Raw genomic sequence first — 25,746 nt, forward strand, 5'->3', positions numbered from 1 at the left:
CTTCTTACTTGGATATTGATTGATGTGAAAGTTTTCATCTGATTTATCGTGGATTGATTAATAATTTCCACTCCATTAAGAAGCCATGGTAATTGATGAATGGCAGCATCAAAAGAGATGAGAAGTTTCATTCACTTTCATTAAAATCTCATTACATGTGTCTCTCTGAGATATTTCAGTCTTGGCACACAGGCCATGTCTCTGTTTGGATCTGAGCTGCTTAGGGTCTTTCGCTGGTGACAGTCTGCTTGGTCACAGTCATTTTAGAGTAGAGTGTGTAAAAGTCATGGGACTCATTGAAGAAATTATTCAACATTCTGGGAAATGTAGTTACTTTATTTCTGAGCTTGGCGTGCACACTCGTGTCTGTTTTGGACTTTGTATCAGATATCTGAGGATGGGGATTATTATCGGGGTAATATATTGTCTTGTTTACTGTGATAGTATAAGCAAAGCAACACATTGCAATTTGGATTCTTTTGGCCGAATAAACACTTAAACACTGTTCACACCCCATCACTTTGAAAGCTGTAACCACAAGCTTTTTAGTGACATATTGACGCATCAATCAGTTTCAGATGCATACACATTGATGCAAAGTTTTGATTCTTGTCATTTCACAAATATATGTTCTGTCTTCATTCTTTTCCAGCTCTGACAGTGGTTTCTTATAACTTGTAAAATAAACGCCTCCTGTTGCTTCAAAAGTCCTCACTGTGTTTGCCAAGTAGTCCCTTTCAGTTCAGTGTCTGCTACTTTGTGTTGCTCAACTGCCAGTTGGTTGGCAGCACAGCTTACCAATGAAAAGCTTGACGCTTTATAGAAATCTTAAAAGTGACATGATGCAAAGATTCATGGAAACAAGAGGGTGCTAACTGTGTTAAAACAACTCTTGATACTGCTCAGTGTGTGTCGAGTAAGACAATTTAGGTGTTTTGTTTTTTTTCTATCAAAACTTTTATATTTAATTTTTTGTAAAACAAACAAAAAAAAAAAAAGCCCCACGCATTGGTTGCTAGAAACACTTTCCCTCAAACCTTTTAAGGCTTTCTGGTGGGATAAATTAAAACATCTCTTTTCACTTGAAACAACTGGAAGCTTCCTGTGACAACAGAAGCCACTTTTGGCTGTTATACAGCCTAACTTTGTTTTTTGCTGTAACTTAAACAAAATTTTGGTGCCTTTACCAACTTTAAAACATAATTGAATTTTATTCAGCTTAAGGCACAAAAATGTTTTGTTTTTTTAAATGTGATGTGTTTATTTAACAGGGACACATGCAATGAACATTGCTTCACATATTATAAATACATTTGAGCATGCAGGTTTCTAGTAGTGGCAACTCCTGTCTCTGTTTCGGCTTTTGGGATTAAAACAGAATCATTAGACTTTAAGATATACAGAAATAGTGAAACTATACAAGTATGGATATTATAACCTCAATAAAAATAAGAGACTGAATAAGACTAAACAGTTTAATGAGGATTGTAAGAGGAAACAGTCAATGCTTACAGACGTGCTCCAGTTTCAGCCAATGTTTTACTTGTCTTAAAATTGGTAAACTCTGTTGTTTAGGTTTAAATGGAACATAGCTATGATGTTTATATGGTACTTTCAGTCAACTATAAAAGAAGGATGTAAAGACATGTCATGTATCTACATAAATTGGTTACAACATCAATGCGTTGTGCTTATTCATGTGGCCTAGCGAGCTATTAGTTCTATGTCTAGTTGGAACTACATGTGTAGAAAATATCTCTGGTCCTCTTGCCACATTTGCAAACTTCATTATTGTTATTCATTATTGTTGTGGTAATCTGAAGAATTATTTTAATAATTGACATACAGCATGTTCATCTTTTTGTTTTGGATACATGTAACTTGTGTCATTCTTGGAGGTGGTGAAGGCAGACTAATTCATTTTTTTTCTGTTGATCCCACACAGGACTTTAATCCCCCCCTGGATGAAACATTCTTTTTTTGTACTTTAATTTGTGTCAACAAAAAATGAAAATTACAACTATAAACAACTCTCTGAGGGGTTTTTAATTTCCTTCAGACTCAGACATCCATCCATTAGCTTCACTCGCTTAACCTTTGAAGGGTGACAGGGGGGTTGGAGCCAATCCCATCTGACATTGGCCACCCTGTCCGGTCAATCACAGGGCTGACACATAGAGACAGACAGCCATCCGTGGATACAATCACACCTATACGGACAGCTAACCTAATGACTGTGGACTGTAAGCGGAAGCCAGAGCATAGTGAGAACATGCTAACTGCAAACATCACAGTTAACCCCTGCCTTAGATAAATAACCTGTGTATATTGTGCTTGCTTGCGTGGTGTTAGAAAAATAGAAATGGATCACTAACTTTATAATACTGGACTGGTTCCTCCAATATCTTTAAACAAGATGCTATGGTTACTTTCATTCCTGGAGTTGAAATCCCCCCCTCCAAAAAAACGGTCTTTATTTCTCCCTGATATGACTTCATTTGTTGAAATTCAGCCTCTGTCTCTTATTGTTCCCGGACGAGCAATTTGTGGGCTGTCAGCTTGATAGACAAGGGCACAACATGCTGGATCATTAATGAGTAATGCTCTGCACTTACCCTAACACTTTGACAAGCTCTCCTTTTCTCTCTTTCCCTTTTTTACAACAAACACACACTTGTCTGTTTTCTTCTTTTGTCTCACTTTTCCATCTGCAATTTGATGCTTAAAGTGCAGCAACACTGCATCCCCTTCCCTCCTTCTCTCATGTCTGTAGGCGCTGCTTCGTTTTCCCCCAGGAGTGGTGCAACTCACTGCCAATTCTTCCCAATCCATCCCAATCCATGTGAATGTTCTCTCCCCCGTGCTCCACATGCTCTAGTGCTGTAATTTTTCCCACACCATGAGTGACCAGATCTTTTTTTCACCACAAATGGCTGCTTATGATTTCTCCACTGTTCACATTATACTTAGTTTGGTGTTTGAAGAAGTAGACACTGGCCAACTGAGAATGAGCAAAACCCTGACATCAATCTCATGTTTAATATACATGGCCAAATCAGGCTATGGTTGCTCTCCTAAAACTGTTCTTAGTAACAACAAGAAGAAGAGCTTCAACGATTATCATAATTACTATTGATCTTCGTTTCCCGGTAAATAACTGTTGCGTCACAGCTTTCAAACTATCCTGTAAATAACTTATTTTTTTTCTTGCGTCACCAGATGTGTACTTCAATTGAATTTTTTTTTGCGTTGCAAAATGTTCACTAGCTCAAGAATAGGAGTATGTTCAGCACCACGGACAGTTCCTCTCTCTCTCTCTCTCTCTCTCCCTTTCTCTCTCTCTCTCACACACACACTCTCTCTATCTCTCTCTCTCTCTCACACACACACACTCTATCTCTATCTCTCTCTCTCTCTCTCACACACACACAAACATACTCTCTCTCTCTCTCTCTCTCTCTCTCTCTCTCTCTCTCTCTCTCTCTCTCGCACACACTCTCTCTCTAACTGTCTCTTCCGGGCGCACACTCGGCAGCTGGCTGCTATACAGCTCCTCCCTCCAGAGTGGTGGCTTTCCCGACCAGAGATCCTTGGACGTGAACGGTTTTGCTGAGGAGCACTTTTCAACCCCCCCAAACAAGCAGACGGACAAAAGAGGCGTTAGTTATTCCGTATCGACCTGCGAGAAGGGAGTTAAGGTATCGGATAAGGTCTCCAACGGTCTTTCACCCCCCCCCACCCCCCCAAATCTCTGTCAGCGATGGAGACTTGGGCTGGCTTGTGCCCAGGCTTGCACTTATCTCTGGGTATCTGGCTGATGATAGCCGTTCATACCCTACAAAATGCCAAGGCGGAGATAACGTGCGCATCTTGCCCAACGCCACTTCAACTAATCCAAGAGGAATTACAGCTGGGGATGCGCGCTGACCCGACAGAGGAGCCGGGTAGCCTTAAAAACATCCGAGTAGAGTTTAGTGAAGTCGGGGTTACTGACCAAAATGCTGGAGTTGAAAACGACGATGAGAAAGGCTTTTATTTCGGGGATGTCCCCCGGTTCTTACAACATGTCAGTTCGAATAGAGTTGTTGGTGTTAAGGAGGACACGCTGGGCTCCATGGAAGAAAGTCGCAGGGACAATATCAGGGCAGGAGTGACCGGGGAGAGTGAGGATGTTGCGCTCCGGAGAGCGAAGAGAAGTGGTCCTGAGTTTGCTGAGTTGAGCGCAAACGGGTGGGCCGGCGTGGATGCGGGCGCAACGGAGGCTCGAGGCTCGTTGTTGGACGGACTCAACAAGGGCAGGTCCGAGTTCGGATGGAACAGGGACGAAGTGAGAGGAAATAACAAGCAGGATGAGCCTAAGCTCACCAGCAGCACTTTTGCTCTGACGGGAGACTCTGCCCATAACCACGCTGTGGTCTACTGGTCAGGGCAGAACAGCAGCGTAAGTGAAATTCAATGTTGTTGTAATTGTCCCCAGCTCTATAATCTGTGTCTTTACACTGCTCAACATCGCACGTTAACTCTATCCTGAAAGCGAAGTGTTGAAAGCGGCTGGGGATCAAACTCCGTGACGCACAGAGCGGAGACTCGGCGCTCCATCGTGCCGTTGAGTTGAGCTTCACTGTTAACAGGTGCACTGGAAGCTACAGATGCACATTGACGCACACTGTTGCCTAAATGCCAGACATGTGCAGTGATTGTAAATCGTATCAACCTTTGACTCCCACCGAAATTACGCACGATGCCCCTTCTCTCTAACAGCGACCGTGTTAATGATAGATACATAGATAGATAGATAGATAGATAGATAGATAGATAGATAGATGTGTTGTGATTTCATCCTAAATTCCAGTCTATTTGCCTGTGAATTCTCTCAAAGTCGTTCAATTTGACTTTTATACCAAACATTTCGAAGTCATAGTCTTGTTTGGAAAACCTGTTTATGATTTACTTGCAGCGATTTGAGATTTTGAACATGATTCATGCCTCCAAAATGATGCGAGGGGTTTTATCCAAACTAATTGATCGGGGAGGGAGGGAGTCATAAATTATTACTCAATCTCCAATAAACTCTTCAAATCTTTAGATTATGAAATTATTCGCTGTTCAACTCTCTGAGCTTGTCCTGAAATTTTGCCTTAACTGAAGTAAACACATTTTTTAAATCTATGAAAAGAACTGTTTGGGGTATTTTCTCATTTTAACAGCAGTGATTTCAATACGAATGAAATAGTTTCAAACCTGAAAGGATTAACATAGACTTTCCAAAGGAGGGTATTCAGTGTTTGCATGATGATTCTCTACCCCATCTGCATTATTTACTGAGAGATGCGTGTATCCAGAAACAATGGGGCACTGAATTTAAATGTTATACTGCACTGAATTTAAAGACAGCTCACTGTATTTTGTGCTGCAAAAAAAAACAAACCCAAATGAATACACAAAAATGATTTGCTTAATTCCTTAAACTTCCTCATTAAAAGATACAATTCAAGAATATAAATTCCCATGATTCATGTCTCGTCATAAAAACTGAAGTCTAAATAGGTTAGCTTGCTCTATGGGTGCAGAAGGACAAGATACAGTCCTTTGGGTGTCACAAAATAACAGTGCAAGTCAAAGGCAGGGCCAACCTGCTGTCATAATGTGTAAATCTGAACAACAGCAGTAGTCACTGTACCATTTATTCTTAAATGACACTGACCACACTAAAACCTGTTCTCCAGACAAACTGCGTGCAAACTCTGCCCCTCTTGCACAAGTGGGCTCTCACAGGAAGAGAATAATGTCACAAAATGAATCAAAGTCATTTATGCAACCCTGTAAGCTCACAGTGAGCCAATGGGCCTCTTCTGTGTGTTTTTTATGAGCTTAATTTGTTGTTGTGGCTCTTCCTACTGCTTTATTCCATTTGAAAAAAAAAAAAAAATCCCACATATTCAGTCTTGTCTGAGCTGATTACCACACGGTGAATGAACTTGTTTTTTAACCCGCAGTGAAGACTGAGGCAGTGTGTAGGGAGCTTGTTTGTGTGCATATGTATTTGTGTGTGTGACTCTTGAGTGTGTGCTGGACAGAGAGGGTGAAGAGGTTATTTTGTGCTGCTGCCCCTCAGCTTTAAATCTTTATTATTTTGAAAACTGAGGCCTCTGTTTTTTTTTTTAAATCTCCCTTTTTGTTGCCGCACAAAAAGGGAAATCAGGCTGGCCTCGAGAGCATCCCCAAAAGGGGAGATCTGCTACTTAATCTTTATTCGTGTTTGATGCTTGTTGTGGTGATGAATAGAGTGCTGGACGCAGGGAGAGAGTCCACTAGCTGAACTGCTGTAGTTGTTTAGTAAGAGTAAGAGTGAATGGCTAGTTGAATGGATGACCAGCTCAGTGCAGCACCTTAATCTTGGCCTTTTATTCACAGCCTGCTGTGCTATTTGTTTGGTTTTAACACTTAACAACCTGAGCCTTCTTGTTATTCTTTTTGTTAATACTATTAACGCAGAAAAAAATAATCTCTGGTTCTTTTACACTTTTGTTCCACAGTTATGACTCTGTCTGTTTTTAAATATTAAATCAATCAGTGTAAAACCTTTAGGGCAACCTTGAGTTAGGTTTTTCAGACAATCAACCTTCATTGGTCAGACAGAACAACCCTGCCATGACTGTTGCTTAATGAAACATCGTTTAAGGAAACATGTGTAACAAAGCATCAAACAAAGAAACTTGACAACTATATTACCAACCCATCTGACAATAATCCTAATTTACATGCACATTATTGTTATTTTAAAACAGTGTGATTTGCAATGGGAACAGCTCAGTGATCTGCTCGCACTGATTCATACAGCTTGTTTTTCTTGTCGATCAGCACAGACACATGCAAGCTTTATCTCCTTGGTCTGTGTTTGATGAATTCCCTGAAGATGGATATCTTTTTTTTCCTCTCTCATGCAGTAGTTCTTATTGTGTTGATCTTCATAACACAAACAGCTTACAATACCCATGTACCCACTCTTGCAGCACAAACATGGAAGAAATGCCCCCATGTGGTGTTTTGCCAACAGCCTATGAAATACTGTTTAAACTGACCCGGGTGTTTTTGTAGATCATTTGTATTCTCTTTTGGGTATGCAACATAATTGAAGGGGTCTATTACAACTAAACAGAGCAATTCATGTATTACCATCATCTTTCCAGATCCTTTACTTACTTTACTTCTTCTCACATGGAAACGTTCCCATCCAGTGGCTTCAAGGAGGTCAAAGTTAAAGCCATAAGATACTTCTTTCTTTCTTTCTTTCTTTCTTTCTCTCTTTCTTTCTTTCCTTCTCTTTCTTTCTTTCTTTCTTTCTTTCTGTCTTATAAACCAGGAGAAGCCTGGTCTTGAACGACGCATACATGACTTTCTGTGTGCGATGTTTGCTAGCATTAGTTTGACAACAGTGTCCCTCTCCTTTACCCTCTCTACCCAATCATTTGCCAAGATTTGTAATGTAACCAAACAATAAGCAGAGACGTGAGTCGGATCAGTCAACTCTGTCATGGGCGAGCTTTGGAAGGTGTTCCAAAGGCCTTCAGTCAAGAAACTGAACTCCTTTGGGTTCAAATATGTCGTTCCTATTTGGTTGAGCGGCCCCGGCATTGAACATAATTCCACAACATCTTCGGTCTAGAAAGTTTTTCCCGGTCTTATTTCAGCCAGATTGCTCGGCCGTGTCTTTTACTGTGACTACCTCTTGGAGGAATTGACGCCGCTGTAGCTTCCCTTGGGAGGGAATGGCGTGTCCTCTGAGGCGTGTACACAAAGCTAATGCACTCTTTCTGTCTCTCTCTACCTGTACAGCTGGCTGTTTCAGCCCACACTTTTCCTCCCTTTCTTTCACGCTGCATGTTGTCATATCCTTGTGTCACTTGTGAATGTTGAAATAGTATGTCGTTTGACATATTTTTTGGCATAAATTCTGTGAATCATCCAGAAAGCAGAGTGAGAAGTAATTGCCTTAAATGTCTCTGAGACTGTGTAATCCTTTCACCTTTAGAGTAATGGCATTGTGACTGAGAACATGAATACAAAATGCATAGCTTTAGCAGTGCTTTTTTTGTTGACATCTTAATACATCCATCTCTTTTGAGGAAACCTTGAGAATTCCTCCCAACAGCATAATCATAATAAATATGTTCCATTAAGAAAACTGTGACCATAAATGTCAGCATATTGATAGCAATAGATGGTGTCAGCATTTAAGCTGCTCAATGGCATTTTTTCCCGTCCTGTGTGTGTTGATCTAAACATTATTTTCATATACCACCACACACGGCCAGACTTTTTTGATGTCCCTTCATCTGTTGGTGCATTAGCATAAGACAGAGTGAGCACTCGGCTCGACTCGAGTGGTCTTTTAAAGTCATGAGAACTCACACAGAGACAGGTCAGGCATATCTGGCAAGTCATCAATAGAGCTGTGTGTGTTTGAAATTCCTAAATCCCTCTTGAGCGCTAGAGGAACACATGCAGAGTCTCATGAGTGGCATTTGAAGGCCAAATGTCGTGCGGCACGAGCAAACATCAACTATGTGTATGTAAGCTCGATATATAAAACCCATTTTTGCAGGATATCGACTTATTACAAAAAGGATTTCTTATTTGAAAGAACCCCACTCCTGAAAACATGTTGTAGACTGCTATATTAGCCTGACTGGATGCTATTTGCATGTTCCAGTCATTATATGCACCGCCAATATTGTGGGAATAGCCCTGAGACCCAACAACAAGGACAGAGCCGTGAGACGCATTTCCAACAGTTTTCTCTGCAGCGAGCGGGACATGATTTAGGATGTGGAGGCAGGTCTTGTTCCCGCTCACTTTCCCTCAGCCCATCTCACCCCTCAGCCTAAATAACTGAAGGTAATACATAATGAACTTTTTTTTCTCTCCCCTCTCCTGCTACCCTGTTGGCCCTCTGCTCTGGAGGAAGAAAGAGGAGAAGAAAACAAGAATGTCATAAATAATGTAGCCCTTCCAGCGGGCCTCATCTCCCATATTCCTCGATTTCTCCTCCCGTCTACCCCTCCCCTTCCCCCTCTAATTAGTTCATACAAGTTTGTTTCCTGTCGCCTGTTTTTTTTTTTTCTTTGGATGTATAATTCTATGGCCAGAAGCCATATGCCACAAAACATGAATGGAGAATCTGTCTTGAATGGCCTCCAGAGTCAAATTCTTGGCTGCAGTTTCCCATACTGTGGGCATATCCACTCTTGATTTTCTGATGGTCATGCATGCGTTTTGAAAGGATGTTATGACACCCAATACCATGTCACTGCTGTTTAGCCTGTCAAATTGAATATCTATATAAAGCTATATTTGTTGCTTTTATTATTGCTCTGCATAAGCATACACAGATAACCATTTGTTTCCCATGTACCAAAAAAAGAACAGTTAATATATCCAGCAAAGACAAAAACATCCTACCCTTATGTCTACATAATGCAAAAACCCACATCTTCCATTTTAGTATAGTTAACTGGGTCAGCCCAATTTAAGGATATCTATGGTTTTACGTCAACTCTTAAAGGTCAGCAGACTTAAAAGTGTTACATAATGTTGGAACTCTCCTTAGCGCTTGGGTGCGGAAATACTATCACATTTAGGAAGCCATTCAGGAAGTCGTCCAATCAGGGTCCATTGCACCTGCTGCTGCAGTGCCACAGATCTCGGTTCACATCAAGCTGCAAAAAGCTTTGAAGGTCTCCGAGCAGACGCATAGAAAAAGCCCAGCAGGTAGGACAGGAAGGCTTTAAGGCTGCGTTCACCAGAACTAATGGTCTCATTATGTTTCCTGTATGATTGCCACGTTAGTTGAGGTGCTGATGGAAGCTACCTCGCCATGACTTCAGAGACTTGAGTGTTAATCATACGCTTGGCCACTGATCCTGCTCTGCAGTACAAGGCTGCTGACATTATCCATGTGCAAGAAAGAGTGTGAGGCAGAGAGAAGTGTGAGGGTAACTATGTGTGTTAATTACACTGGTACACCCCAGTGTCAGATTTAATTTAGTTTCATTTCTATTCTATTAAATGCTTTTTTTTCCCACCAGAGAATGTGGGGTACCTCCTACCAGTGCAGTGTGCTTCCTTCCGTCTTCCCTTACTGTGCACAGTTTGAAACACCTATGGACTGACTTCCAGAATATCGAGCTTTGAATCTCCAAGAGGCACCGTGCATCTTGACCTTTACCACCTTTTTTTTTTTTAGAGCCAAGTGTGATACTTTGTAACGTTGATGTCCCTTGCCATTTCCCAAACATGGGCAAGCTGGAGAGAGAGGCCAGGCGATGAGCATGTAATAATGTGGGACCACTGTGAAGTGATAGACCGCACGCTGTCTCTCTCTTTCTCTCTCTCTCTCGCTCTACCTCATCCTCTCTTTGATTTTTCTTCCTCTTTTCTCACTGCCCTCCTTCATCACGCTCTGTCTCTCCCACGCATTAATACGTCTTCACTCGGTCACATGAAATCTTAGGCACCAAACAACAAACTTGTTCCTATGCAATAGGCTGATACAAAGTTGCATGCATGCACATATATGTCTATGAAGAAGATAACAGACACACGCTAATATACACACACAATGACCTCAATCATTCTCAGTGTCTCATCTCTCTCACTGTCTGAGTGAGTGGTGTCATGCCTGGAGGTGGTTGTCATTGATGGAGACTAATGTTGACACATCACACCCCAGGACCTGCAGTCAATTAACACATTGTCTAATTAAAGTGATCTACTGGTTTATGTATGAGAGATTGAAAGCGGCTGTAAAATGGGTCCACGCTGCATTAACTTTACAATCAGGTCTGCTTTTTTTTTTTTTTTATTCCAATGTGGATTTTAATGATAATGACCTGCTTAAGCATCCCACCCATTATCAAACAGGTTGTATTAGCATCTTTCATTGATGCCTGTGGGAGATAGATGCTCGTGATTTTGGATTTCCATTTCCCCTTAATGCCCCTCTCAAGCTGCACAAAATGCCTAAGCAGCCACCATACGTGACTGAACTCCAGACCAACTGTGGTATCTGGCGTGGAACTCAGCCTGAAAAGTGCCCTTTAAATAAATCATCCTTCGACCGGCTATAAGTCCTTTTCCTTCCAGCAAAGTTTGCACTTAATTCTCTTGAAACAGGACCATATTACATTTCTATCAAACACAATAATTGTCTCTTATTTACCGAGCCCCCAAGCTGAGCTGCTTTTAAAATGTTAATGACGCCGTAAGAGTTGTTTGAACTGCATCCTGACGGGTATGGCACTAATATGAGTCTGCCATAAAGGAGTGTGTGTGAGTGGCCATGGATATCAATGAATTATTAATCCTCCAGCTCTTTTATAGGTATTTTCTTTGAGGGTGGAACTTCCACTGGAAAAGAATGCAGAGTGTACATAATCCTGCTGAGAAAAAAATACTGTTACCGTTAAAGAGCAGAAGGAAGATACAAGCGAAAGGAACGGCTAACAATCCCTTCAGATGGACAATTAATGTATGTGACACTTACGCTGAAGGACCAAAGGGACTTTATATTACGCATTAGTGCCTTGTAATGTAGAACCAAGTGTATGTTTTAACGTATGTCCATTCTTGGTGAGATTTTAGTCACATGGTGCTGCATAACTGTATTATAATTTGAGGCTGTCAATCGTAGTAATTGAGTGTATATTGGACTGCATTGTTTAATGCTTAATTTCCCTGTCAGAGAAACAGTCAAGATCTCTCTGACATGATAACAACTACAAATGGTGGCCAGGTGATCTCATCAATGGTGAGCTAATATAAGCTAACCTAGAACAGATTTTTCTGCAACACTGTAGTCTCTCTTTGTTCAAGTGAACACTTTTGTTGTTATAGTTTTAGTTCAAAGTGGTAATGAAATGGCTTCTGATCTAATGTATGTTGTTTAAGAAGGTAAAGTGAAGAAGTTAAAGGATATTGCGATCTTTTCAACAAGTTAATGTATGTGACACTTACGCTGAAGGACCAAAGGGACTTTATATCACGCATTAGTGCCTTGTAATGTAGAACCAAGTGTATGTTTTAACGTATGTCCATTCTTGGTGAGATTTTAGTCACATGGTGCTGCATAACTGTATTATAATTTGAGGCTGTCAATCGTAGTAATTGAGTGTATATTGGACTGCATTGTTTAATGCTTAATTTCCCTGTCAGAGAAACAGTCAAGATCTCTCTGACATGATAACAACTACAAATGGTGGCCAGGTGATCTCATCAATGGTGAGCTAATATAAGCTAACCTAGAACAGATTTTTCTGCAACACTGTAGTCTCTCTTTGTTCAAGTGAACACTTTTGTTGTTATAGTTTTAGTTCAAAGTGGTAATGAAATGGCTTCTGATCTAATGTATGTTGTTTAAGAAGGTAAAGTGAAGAAGTTAAAGGATATTGCGATCTTTTCAACAAGTTTAAGTGAAGTGGATTGTCAGAAAGTTTCAGTATGGCATCAGCAGTAATGCGGTGGTACACCCTCACCTCCTGTCATGGGGTTTAGGTGGTGACTGAAAAATGACATTGCCAATACGAGCGGCTGAAATGAGCTTGAGTGTCACACTGCATTGCTTTAGCGATCGGATAAAGATCTCAGTCATAAGACTGGAGGTTGGAGTTGAGCTGCTGTTCCTTTGCATCAAATCAGCCAGCTGAGGTTGATCCAGCATCTGATTATGATGTCTCTTGGGCGTCTTGGCTTGGAGGCTTTTTTTAGGGCATGTTATACAGGTAGAATACCCCACAGTGGAACCCGAAACTTGCTGTAGGGGATATGTATCTCATCTGAGGCCTAAGAATGCCTCAGAAACTCTTAGAAGGAGCTGAAAAAATAGTACGGGGAAAAGGGATTTCCAGACTCGTTTGCCTACTGTAGCTTATGGCCTTGGATAAGCAGAAGATAATGGATAGAGGATGGATCGAAGCTTTTCTCTCAGAACTGTTGCTGTGGGTCGTATTACAGGGTTTCTATCTTTCTGGCACTCTGTTTGAGAAGCACACTGAATATATCTGCCAAATGGTATTTGATTTGTTGTTTCAGCTGATACTTGTTTTTAATGCTCTTTGAGAATTTGTGCCTTGATTCAACAGACAAGAAGCTGCTGCCACCTGTAATCAAGTTGTTTAGCTTGTGCACATATGCACACAGGAATGAGGCAGTTGCTTTCTGTTGCTGGTCAGCGTCTGTCTTGTTTCAGCATAGAGATGAGAGGGGAACGTATCCATCTATGCTCCTATTTCTTGCCAGGTAGACCTGGAAACGTGCGATTCCAGGGTATGTTGGGGCCCGAGGCAAAAACTTATTGGGGGCGTCACAACTAGGGTTTATTATTATCTCGATATTACAGATAACTGCTCTTCATTTACCTCTTCATTTTGGTTTTCACAGGACTAATGTATGCAACACTAAACAGGGCATTTAGAGTGAGTGCTGTCAGATGGTGCCCGATTAGGCAGATATCCTACTGTTGTTGCAAAATTGTTCAAAATCTCAGGCAATACTTTGGTTTAAAGTTTTTCAGGCGTTTGGGGGCCCCCAACTGGCCTGAGGTCCCCAGCAGTTGCCTGCCCTGCCTCTTGACGAGCAGCACCTCTGCCTTGAAAGCAGACTGCTGTCAATTCAGGTTGTCACATTGTTTTTGCGATCAATAGTTGAAATGTGTGAACACTGCAGTTTGAGTGAAGGGGGAGCTATGAGTATGCACTGATTTATGCATTATGTGTATGTGTGCAACAATGCATACTGTATGTTTTAATGGTTGCAACCTGTGAGTAGCGTAAAAAAAAACAACCTAATGAAGCATGCTGAACAGAAGGCTTTCACGTGTGCTGCCTTTACGGAAAAAGTAAGCTGTTGTTTGCATATGAAGAAAGAAATACAACACAGTTTCAAAAATATTGCATAATTTACATAATAATCCACAGCAAACCTGAAATAAAAAACTAAAGCATGGATGTCCCTTTTACTTTATGTTCACCTCCACTGCTAAATTATCTTTGCTGTGGTGATAAAGACATCCCTAAGTGGCCCCATTTGGACCCTCATGGCTCGTTTTCCCACTTTCTCTGTTTGTTTTCCGCACTTTATTCACTGCATCTTGAGTTGAGGTTTTAATGAATACACGCAGTAATGTTGAGTAATGAGTGGTAACAGGCGTGTGACCAAATAAATACCCTTTGTCTGACACTTTTTACGTGCTCCAGCCTGCAAACCTCTTTTTGCCTGCATCAACAGCAAAGTGATTTTCTGCTCAGTGTGGCTTGCCATGCTGAGAGCAGCACATAAAACAGACAGCACCTAAAAGGGCCTGTTGTTGTTGTTGTTTCCATGTTTAGCTTCATCAATTTGTTTGTCGTATTGTTATAAGTTCCTCTTGAATATTCCTTTCCATTCCATGTGTGGTTTGTTGATTACAAGCACATGGGGTCGTCACAAACCCAGCTGGTGTGAGTAAAAGTAGAATCTTGAACAGTTTAAATCCCAATAACTCTCAGAGAAGGTAGCTTACTGTGCTGCCCCAGTCCTGTCATAGAGAGACTGATAGTAGGCCTTTACAATCAATGGTGCTCAGTATCATTCCTGGTGTGTCATGTGCCTGCAGGCCACAGTGAAAATAAGGCAAGTTCGGCCACCGTCTGACTTTTTTTGGGGGTGCTGCATCTTTTCTTTGTTTTAGGTAATAAAACTGCATCTATCAATATTTTTGACACCCCCAATATATCACACAACTTCTGTGATGGGTTCCGTGTTACTAGTCTTGTTTTTTTTTCTTCCTTGGGTATAGCCATTTTGGCAAGAAAGAATTTGTGAAGAATGTTTAAAAGGTTTTGAAGAGTTGAATATTTGGTATCCTACACGTCCAGTTACTGTGTGCAATGTAAAAACAAACCGGGTCAGGTGGCTGTAAACGACGGTAAATACTAATGTTGTAGATGCATACTCTGAAAGCAACACTAAGAAACATTCAGTGGATTACTTTTGGCACCACTTGTTTATGTTTTCTTGAAGTTAAGGATCTTTTTTCAACCTTTTGTTTTTGTTTAATAACGCAGTTAAAATAAGAGGTAATGTATTTGGGTTTTTTTATGGGAACAGACTGTTTAATGGGTTTGAGACTCTAAGTATCATTTGCACCTTAGATCCACAGAGCTAACAGATTGATTTTCTTTTTCAAGTAGGCTAATGTTACTGTGACTTTCATAGAATGTACACACACGTCTTATACACGTAGTTTCGTTAACATAAGAAGAGACATTTTACATCCCTCCAGATGGAAGGGCTCAAATTCAGAATTGTTTTGGATTGTTGTCAATCCTCCAATTCTATCCTTGTGTTATCGAGCTAAGGTTGTTTTTCACTAAAGTTGCTAAATCGAGGTTCATTTTGTCATGTCTCTGCTTTTTTTTTTTTCTTTTTACCTCCCTCTTAAAACTGCTCTAAATATGCAAGCATGTTTGTTTGGTGTTTTTTGTAGAGAAAAATATCCAACATTGAGTGCAATGGTGCATTTTCATCCAAAATGGCAATTCATTTTCTTTCTCCCACCAGGCAAAAAATAGCTCCCATTGACTCACACAGCATGTTTGCAATGCTAGCCATATGCCAAAGCCTTTTTAATTATCACACATTATCCCAGAGCTGTCACAATGTGATAGCAGGAGCATTAGCTCAGGAGTGACCTTTTCGCCAGGGAGAAGGGAGAAGAATCACAACAGGAAAAATGCAAGAAACCTGTAAAATGCCATCATCAGTAAGATGACGTTTACTCTGGGAACACCTGGAATCAACGCTTAAACACACACTGTGGTGGATAAGTAAATGAGTAATTTGTCGACAGACTGCCGAGCATGTCATGGGGGGGGGGGATTCTCATTCTGATTGGGCCTTTAATTCAACAGTGCTTGTTAGGTCTGGGTTGACCATGGCTCTCCCTTGAACGACGAAGATGTTATTGTGTAATCTTCAGAAGTAAGTCAGTTATGTAAAATTTGATGAATTATGAATAATGCCCGATTTCCACTGTGTGGTCTGCCCAGACCCTGGCGGTATCAATTATCTTGAAGGGGATAGATCTGATTCCAGTCCCTGTCTGATTTTAAGCATGTCAGTGCAAGGACATAATGTAATTTAAATGAGACCACTCAAACAGAAGCAATGATTTGCTGCATGGAGAGTGTTCTCTCGCAACTTCATATAATGAATTCTATTGAGTCCAGAGCGTTCAATTCTTCCTCACCTTATAATATGTTGGATGCATGAAGCTCTGGAGTGAGCTATTATGTTAATTATGCATCTGTGCATGCAGCCTCTAAGTGGGCTAATCTTCTCTGTTCCAAACACATGGACACAGAATCTGATATGAAAATGAATGTGTTATTAAAGCAGCAGACCTGGATAGTTGGGTTTTTGTTGTTGTTGTTTTTTTCGTGTTCACAGTGTATCTTTGGTAGACGATATACCACTGATAAGAGCTGAAGATGTAGATGGGGAAAGTGGATGCTGTGTATGATTATTAACATTTTCAGAGGTAGGGCTGCAACTGAAAGCATCACTTCATCATACAGACCAGCGAGATGGATGAGTGGAGCGGGGGCTCAGGGAAACTAGGCCTTGTCGGGAACCCACATTGTAGCATGCAGCTCAGGAGAAACCCAGCCCAGGTAATTATCATGTTGTGCCACTTCAATACAAATGAAGATGCTTTTTCACAGCAGTTTAGTAATGTGTGTGTGTGTGTGTGTGTGTGTGTGTGCCTGCTGTCCTCTGCCTGTTCTTGTGTCCTTTTTTGTTTTTCGCCTTTTAGCACTTCAACCCGACAAACTCCCTGAAACGGAGATTGCACTCGGTAAAGTAATTTTTATGCCGCAGTGACTGTTTTGTGTGTTCTTGTCACACAAGTGTTCCTCTCAGTCCACCACTGTGTTTCCCACCGACAGCCCTGGCACGGCATCCAGCCTGCAGCCAGGGAGGCTGACTCTTCCTGTCATTCCTGTGGTCCCACTTTGGCCGCCTGCCTGCCTGCCTGCCGGCTGCTCCTTGGGCAGTGCCTTTGTCCATCACTAGAGGGAGTGGGTACCCTAAAGAATAATGAAGTGTAATATGAATTGCAGGACAGAAGGACGTAGAGAGAGAGAGAGAGAGAGAGAGAGGGAGAAACCACTGATTATACCCAGAGCTGTAGCCACATTGAGCCTCGTACAGCTTAGGTGCACATAGATACTAAATGATGAATATGCTGCTTGTTGTAAATTCAGAGTGTAGCTGGAGTGATGCCGCCAGACTAATCCTGCAAAGAAAAACAGCGAGATTAAATGGAAAACTGTGATTGAAAGAAATTGATAACTATGGTCTGTGTTTGTCAGTGTGTGTTTGTGTGTGACGAGAGAAGGCAGAGGGGGAGGCATGGAGTCAGATAGATGGATGGAAACATGACAGCTGCAGACATACAACGTGATAAAGAGACAGGCGCTCGCGTGGACTCTCACAAAGCAGCAAGTTCTGTGCATGCTAAATATTACAGCACGTCTCCGACCGCATCTCAAATCTTTTCCTTCCTCTGCTGCTCAGGAGCGGATCAGGCCCTGCTCGACTCTTCCCAGCTGCAGCCTGAGCCTGTGCGCTGCCCTTTCACAGCTCACTTGCCACACATGAAAATGTTTATGTGGCCCTAATTGAATTTAGAGCTACATGGTTTACCAGATAGAAAAGCATTTGTAGAGTGGGCTGCTACAAGAGAGATAATCCGGCTAGTAAAGATTCTTCGCTTCTGCGGCCTATCTCTGCATTTAAGGAGCTTTAGTTTTAGCCATCACTGCAAGGGGGAATTTATGTGGAGTCAAATCTGAGAAGTCCTGCGCCTCAGGATACAGTGGTCACTGGGTGGCATATGAATTCACTGTCATTCATCTACCCTGAAGAAAGTGTGTCAGCTAACCTTTATTATTTTTCCCCCTGCTGGTCTCAACATTGTTACTCATTCTTTCTACTCGTCTGCCCAATTCTTTTGTCGAGGGGCATGTCTCCATAGATTATCTCAAAATGTCATTGGTTATTTATGACTCACAGAGGATGGTTTCTAATAACTTTTGTGACACCTGGATCTTTCCTGAAGCTTCAACATCAGATTAAAATTTACCCCAAACAAATGATTTTTTATTTAAGAAATCCCCCAATCTTTTATTGTTAATCTAACAAAACAGATAGACTGATAATTGTGGGTCAAGGTGGGTAAATTACCTTGACTATAACGGCATTCTAATCACCAGCTATTCTGATTTTTGTTTGATCCTTTTGTGGATGAAGTGTTAGAAATATTGATATTTTAGAAAATTGCAAATGGCATATAACGACATACAACAACGGAAATTGCACCACTCATTAAGTCTTTTGCCTTTCTGCTATTTTTGGTCCAAGTAATTTGAAATGCATTTATGCACGTATAGTGAATGACAAAAAAACTTGTGCTGGGATTCCGTCCTTGACCAGTGGGGACCCAGATGCGGAATTTACCACTTGATGGTCTCTGGGCTGTTTGTTTATTTTAAGACCTTCGTGCTTTGCTCCCTGTCAAATGACTGGCAGGAAAGGAGAAAGAGAGACAGGACATTGTGACCTAGGTTGCATAAGACATGTTTCATTGCCGTAGTAAGTTTATCTTATTGAACGTCTACAAAAACTGTGCAGCTTAGGATAAGAAAAAAAAATACAGCCTTTTATATCTCTGCGCTCTCAGTTTACAAACTTGTGAGTACAGTTTATCATCTCTGCCAAAAGAGTCATAATCTTTGCCCGCTAGTTAGCAATCTTTCAGCACATTATTATTTTACCACGAGGTCTTTCTTCAGAGGACAAGTAACGGAACATTTCCTTTGCAATGGCATCTGCCAAGTAAGCTACGTCAGCAATGCCAAACAGAAATTATAGCATTGAACGTACCCTTAAATCCAGAGCATTTGGATTTTCTTGTTGTATATTTAACATGGAAATTATCCATCCCATCTCTGAAAAAAGAAATCACCTATTAAAGCCACATCTATCGTTTACATATCCGTTCCCACAGTTTACAAATCTGTTCCCAGAGTTTTCTTAACCTCCATAGATAACTAATCAGCAGACAAAGATCATAAACTGTCATGGTTTGGTTCTGCGTTTGGTCTTGTTTTAGTTTTCTTTCTTTCCTTAGTGTTCTGTGTTTATATTTCCTATTGTTGATTGTTTCCCTTGTGTGTTTTAATGTTTCATAGTCTTGTGTTTACTTTAGTCTTTAGTGTGTTTCCCTGTGTCCTCCTATGTTGCCTCTAAGTTTATTTCCTGTACTGTGTGTTTTAAGTCTAGTCTTTAGTGTTTCCTGTTTTATCTTGTAATATCTTGTTTAGTTGGTGTCAGTGTCAGGTTTTACTTTTTACTTGTCCTCAAGTGTCTTGTGTTCTGTGTTCCTTGTGTTTCCCGCCTGTGTGATTACCCTGATTGTCCTCACCTGTGTCATTAGACTCACCTGTGTCTAATTACCTCATGTCTATTTAGTCTCTGTCTTTGTTACCCTCTGTGTCGGTTCATTGTCTCTCGTAGTCTGTTAGCAGTTTGGCACGTCGTTTATCTTCCTCGGCTCTCTGGATTTACTTTGTTTTTCTCCTCGTGGTTTTTGGATTTCTGGATTTATTATTGAAGTAAGTTTTTTTTTTTTCTTCCTTTTTTTAGATAAATTGTTCCTCCTCCCTGTTTTCTGCCCGTTACTCATGACAAACAAATGCACAGACGTCTAATCCAACAGAACATATTGTATATATGTTGTATTTATTTCTCAGCATTTTAATTTAATGTGTTGTTCCCCTCAAAATTGTTTGCATAGATACCAAATTTACATTTGTGACTGTCAGTACAAGCTTTGTGATGTTCCATGTCATCATGTCAGAGGAGACATGCATGAGTCTCCTCGGCAACTTGACGCAGCTATGTTGTCAACACAAGTTGGAAGATCATGCCCCCCACCCCCAGCCTGCTCACACAGTGATTGGCCCCCTGCATCTGGTTGACAGGTGATGGGTCGAGTTAATCAATGACTCATAGATTTGAAAGTCCCAACACAGCTGAAATAAAGCAGTTGAATGAAATGGTCTGTGAGTTTGCACAGGCACTAAAATCCAGTTGTGCATGGAAATTAAAATAATCTAAATTAAAATCTGTCCTGTTACTCCACTACAGTAATGGGGCAATTTCATTCCTCAGCACAGTTGAAGTGTAATTTTATTCTTTCCAGTGATGGTTATATCCTGAAATAAATTGCAGCACATGTACAAATTGATAAGCACTCGAATTCACGAGGATCAACATGTAAGTATGTTAAAGGAATCAGCCCACAGTCGCTTGCTTTTTGAACACTTTGGCTACAAAATCATTAAATGTTTTGTATAAGATCCATATTCATAAAAATATATACTGTATATATGCACAAATAGATAGAAACACCTTTTTTATCAGCAGGAGTCTGGGGTGGCATCATTTATTGCTCTGCTGCACTGAGTCATCGGAGGGTGGGTCATTCATCCGAGTGGAAAGCATTCTATCAGGAGGCAGACAAAGAGCGTGCCAACATGCCAAGCTCCCACTCATTCTGCAACCTCGGATTCAACATCCAGACGAGGTTGTAGATGATTAGAACGGAAGCGTGACTGGAAGCTCTCATATATGTTCAAATGCAAGATAGGAATATGTGACACCTGTTGTTATCAACAGCACATTGATTCCATCATTGTCTTGCATCTTTTTTTGTCTTCAAGCTTTCCGTTTCTGTGTGTGCAACATTCTGATTGTGCTATGTGTAGGTATTGGTGCACATGTATGTGGTTGACGATAGCATGCTCACAGTTTCAGACTGGTTATACAGAGCGACATGCCGTGTGGGTGGATTCACTATTCGGACCATATCTGCTCCTCCGGCTCTGATGTGCATGGTGGAGACTTGGACTGAAATTACTGAAAGAGCCTACTCCACATTTTTCTGCGTTCCCTCTGGGGCTGCCACAGTAGTAAAAATACTTCTCTAACCACAGTGGTGTGCTGCAGAAGGATAGGAGTTAAAGCTTGGAGCCACTGTTAAAAAGAGTAAAGTGCAAGCTTGACACTGTGGCATTTTCATGGCTGTGGCTCGGCGTGAATAATCAGCGTTGAGATGTTATTGCTATCCAGGCCAGTAAGCAGCACACACGGCTTGGATGGGAGACCTCTGGGAAATATGTTGATTCAAAGAGGACTTGTGTTTAAGTGTAGTGGCCAGGGTTGTTTCACCCCTGCAGGGAACCCAAGTAACACAAAAGCATTCCCTTATTTTGACCTTTCTACATAGTTGTACTGTAAGGTGCTTTAGCTACAGTTGTCCATGTTATGCTACTGTTTACACCACATGCTTGAGTAAGTAAATCTACTCCCTTTACTGAACAATTGTAGTAACTGTTTGGGGGTTTTTTTGCAGGCAAATGTGTAATATGTTCTTATACAATTACAAAAAAAATATATATATATAATATATATATTTCTAAGCATAGTTCCGATTCATGCTCCTCTTAAAACACAATACAATAAACCCTCTCACAGTTTGAATATCTAGTCATAAGAGGTCATGTGAGAAATACTCCTAATAGTTGTTCAGTAACTTTAACTATTATAAACTTTAGGGACATTACAGTCTAAGTACATATTACATTTGACGATGATGCCAATGATGTAAGAAAGTCAGATCAATTATTGTATAACTTTAAATAAAGCTCATCCCAATTTAACCAGCTAACCAAGTTTTTTTTTTTTTTTTTTGTTAATTTCAAATTAAGGCAGTTCTCAATTAGAGGCCACTTTGTGTTTAGTGTTGATTCATTTTGTTGACCAAAATATCAAATAAGCAAGTTTATTGTTTCTATATTCTAATTTTGACACATTTACAGGTTATTTCTGGTGTAAATTTACAATTGTATAGTCTTTCCCATCTTTGATTCGCTACTGTATGATGACAGCCCAGAGCCAACCCACATTTAGCCAAAGTAATCAAGCACAGATAGTTGTAATGGACTTAACCAGAGAGAGAGAGAGACACATTTCTATCTGTGGTAGGTTGAGATCACACAGAGCTTGTAAATATTATAAGTACACATGTAACAGAGCCACATTTAAAACTTCAAATGATTTCAAATGATATCCTGGTTGTAAAAGTACAAACACTCACTGACATCTTAATTACGACAATATTTCAAGGTAAGCAATTAGCATCTTATACTAATGTGCCTTTAAAAAACACATCTTTAATGAAGAAACCTTTTTTTTAAAATACTTACTGTAATGACATTTAACTCATAGAACTTCCATTAGCACTGATCAGGTGGGTTTTGCCTGCAGGCTTAATCCAAAGCAACAGATAGGGGTTTGGTTCAGGAATGCTTTATGGGTTTAATTTAGACTTACAGACAGGGGGACATTTAAGATTGTACGTTTCCATATTGTGTTGATAGAATAAGTGGAAGAAGGATAAGAAGAAGTGTGAACATTAAGCATTGACAGTGAAACACGAGTGGTGTGTGTACATCACATATCGATATCATGTATGCTCGTCTCTCAGCGAATGCCCACCATCACAACCAATATCTGCCATGTGAACCGATTCCAAATGACCTTAGCAGTGGCATATGTTTACCCAAATTAAGGGCATGTTAGAGCATGTGATTTGACTCTGCTCCCTACGTCTCCCCAGATGGATGGAGATTTCCCCAAGGACTGGAACTTAAACCATCTCCACAGACCCCCGCACCTCCTTCTCCCCTCTAAGGGTCCTTATGTCCTTATGTCTATTACAGATATCTTGGTCTCACTTTGTGACCTTGAGATGGTATCTTTTCCTCTATTTTATCCATATAATATTCCCCTTCAATCCATCCTTGAAAGGCACTGGCTGAACCTCAGGGAATTTGACATTTCACCCTAATCAGAAGATGACATTTTAAATGTGAAAATGTGTCTTTAGAGGCTCATTTAGTTTAGCGGTTGGATCGTTCTATCTCCAAGTTAGAAAACACATTTCTCTTCTCTTCAGGGACATGAAAGAAATTAGGGTCTTTCAAAACACAGTGTTGAATATGTGGTTGATGGATCCACAGCCTTGCCTCTGGCACCTAAGTTGATCTCTTCTTGCTATTAAGACTGCCTTAATATGAAAAATATCCCCAGAAGCCATTGTCATATAACCGTTCAAATAAAGCATTTGTTCCTCATTGTCTTATATTTAACTCCAGGAGGTAAAACCATGGTGTGTATATACATATATATGTTTCAGCCCTGTGGGAGGCAATTAGAGATCTACTCCTGTTTTAGATTCATGGTCATTCACACACACTCAGCTGATTTTATATATATATATATATATATATATATATATATATATATATGTGTGTGTGTGTGTACAACCAAACAGTGTAAATCTCTATTAGTAAACGGCCTGTGTGGTGTCTGAAACCTCCCAGTGTGAATGGTGGATGGCAGAGATCCTCTGGCAGCACTATGGCAGTCACTGGCTTGGTGACTTGGCATGGATGAGGGATGAATGCTGATCAATTAGAGTACTGCATTAATTGGGTCCTGTTCCAGGAAAATGGCTGACGTGCCTCCCTTGCAACGCCTGCGACTGAGTTTTCATGCCATCTATCTTTAAATCTGGAAAAAAAAGCATCAGTATAACGTCATTTGACAGTTCTCATGTACTGTACCAAGATGTTTTTAAAGCATATCGATTCTGTTAAACCACAGTGTGCTCACAAAATGACACTAATGCTTTAAGCAGAGATGAAAGTGTGGTTGTGTATTTTGGGAAGTTATTTGGTGTCATATGGAGAAGAATTGCCAAATGCTTGGATTAAGACTATAGTAGATCTACAGTTATGCACATTTATGAAGATGTTTATTTTTGTTTTTTAGGACTGCAGGGAGGAAGTACAGAAATATAAAATGGGTGTTCAGAACTGAGAATGAGGAGAGGGCACTGTTTGTTTATTGAACTATTTTTACTCAAAAATGTCCAAATTAAAGCCTCGATCTAGAAATTTGAGCTGTAATTTTCTTTTCATTTAGAAGTGACTACATATTTGAACATACCTGCACTCCTTAAAAGGTTCATGTAGTCAGAAGTTACCAAACCCAAGGCATCCGTCCGTAACATTTTTACTTTTCCCCCCTCTTGCTGTATCAGAATTTATAAACGAGTAACAGTTATGTCAAAGATAACTTCAGTTATGGGGCGCCGGTGGCGCAATGGCTGGGGCGCGTCCCATATAGTGAGACTTTGCTCCTCGCGCGGGCAGCCAGGGTTCGCGTCTGGCCTGTGGCCCATTTCCCGCATGTCTCTCCCTGTTTTCGACTCCACCTTCCTCTCTCTATCAATAAAGGCCAAAAATAAATCTTTAAAAAAAAAAAATAATAATAAAAAAAGATACTTTCAGTTATTCTATTTGTTGGGAAAACGTTTACTGATGTAATGAAACAGATTAAAAGTTCGGACCTTTTTGTTCTGACTTTGAAATGAAAAGACATTTGCATTCAATATAGTCGGCCCCTGCTCATAATTTCAAACAAGAGAGCCACTTCAAAGCCCTTTTACATAGGCTAAGTTCACCAGCTCACCGGGCGGCTGTGGCTCAGTTGGTAGAGTCGTTGTCCCTCAATTGGAAGGTTGAGGGTTTGATCCCCAGCTCCTGCGAGCAACATGTCCGATGTGTCCTCGGGCACTTATCTTTCCAGTTTTTTGGGGGTTTTGGGTTTTGGGACACTTAACAGCCGTTTGGGGCCGTTAAGTGTCCCAAAACCCCAAATTGCTCCCCCTGCTGCATCTGGGGCGTATGAATGTGCGTGAATGGAATTAATTACTGGATGGTCCACATAACTAGCCATCAGTGGGAATGGGTGTGAATGGGTAGGTGTGATCTGCAGTGTAAAAAGCGCTTTGAGTAGTCGGAAGACTAGAAAAGCGCTATACAAGCTCAAGTCCATTTGCAAAGTCCATTTTACCATAGTTGCATGTTCAATTATTAATAAAAAAATATTTTTTTAAAAAACACTTGAAGATTTAAATATAGAAGAATATGTAGCCGTGTGACATCTTTTTCAATTTGATTGAATGAAATGAAGTCCTTGTAGTCAAAGGGCTCCCATTGAGTAATAGAATCTTTATGATGAAGCTAATATTACCTTCAAAAGCATTGGAAATTACTCAAACTTACATTTTATATCCAATGCATATTCAATCAGGAGAAAATGTATGGTCATGCCAAGGTCCAGAGCGACTTTATGTATCAGCGGTAATCACACGACCATGCAAGATCTGTCAGAGATTCAACAAACAGCTCCATTGACGAGCAAATTACAGAGTTAAGGAAGTCGATCTGTAACTTCACACCATCTACAGAAGTGAGCAGGACTTTGATCATGACTGCTGGATGATGAGTGTATTACAAGGGTGGAGGGTGATCTTCACCAGTCTGGGGTGATGAGGATACCATGCATAACTTGTGCCTTCGAGCCCTGATGAAGAAGCGACCGTGTGACAGAGCATGTGGCTGATGGTGTAAAAGGAGGGGACTATCTCAGCAGGAGAGGGAGATTGTTTTGAACTGTAGCGGTAATTAACAGCCCTCCAACCGAACGAAACACGTCTCAGAGTTTGTCTAA

General features: G+C 40.7%; 1 protein-coding gene across 2 annotated transcripts in view; it reads left to right on the top strand.

Moving 5' to 3' along the window:
* Nucleotides 1–3,502: 3,502 nt before the first annotated feature.
* The window catches only part of sorcs3a (sortilin related VPS10 domain containing receptor 3a), a 215,332-nt gene continuing 193,088 nt past the window's right edge, over nucleotides 3,503–25,746 (top strand). For both annotated transcript variants that reach the window (XM_079337755.1, XM_079337756.1), the window contains exon 1: nucleotides 3,503–4,441. In XM_079337755.1, the coding sequence (XP_079193881.1) occupies nucleotides 3,761–4,441 (681 nt within the window). In that variant the 5' untranslated portion in view covers nucleotides 3,503–3,760. The remainder of the gene's footprint in view (nucleotides 4,442–25,746) is intronic.

Source organism: Symphodus melops (assembly GCF_947650265.1).
Source record: "Symphodus melops genome assembly, chromosome: 2".
Classification (NCBI taxonomy): domain Eukaryota; kingdom Metazoa; phylum Chordata; class Actinopteri; order Labriformes; family Labridae; genus Symphodus; species Symphodus melops.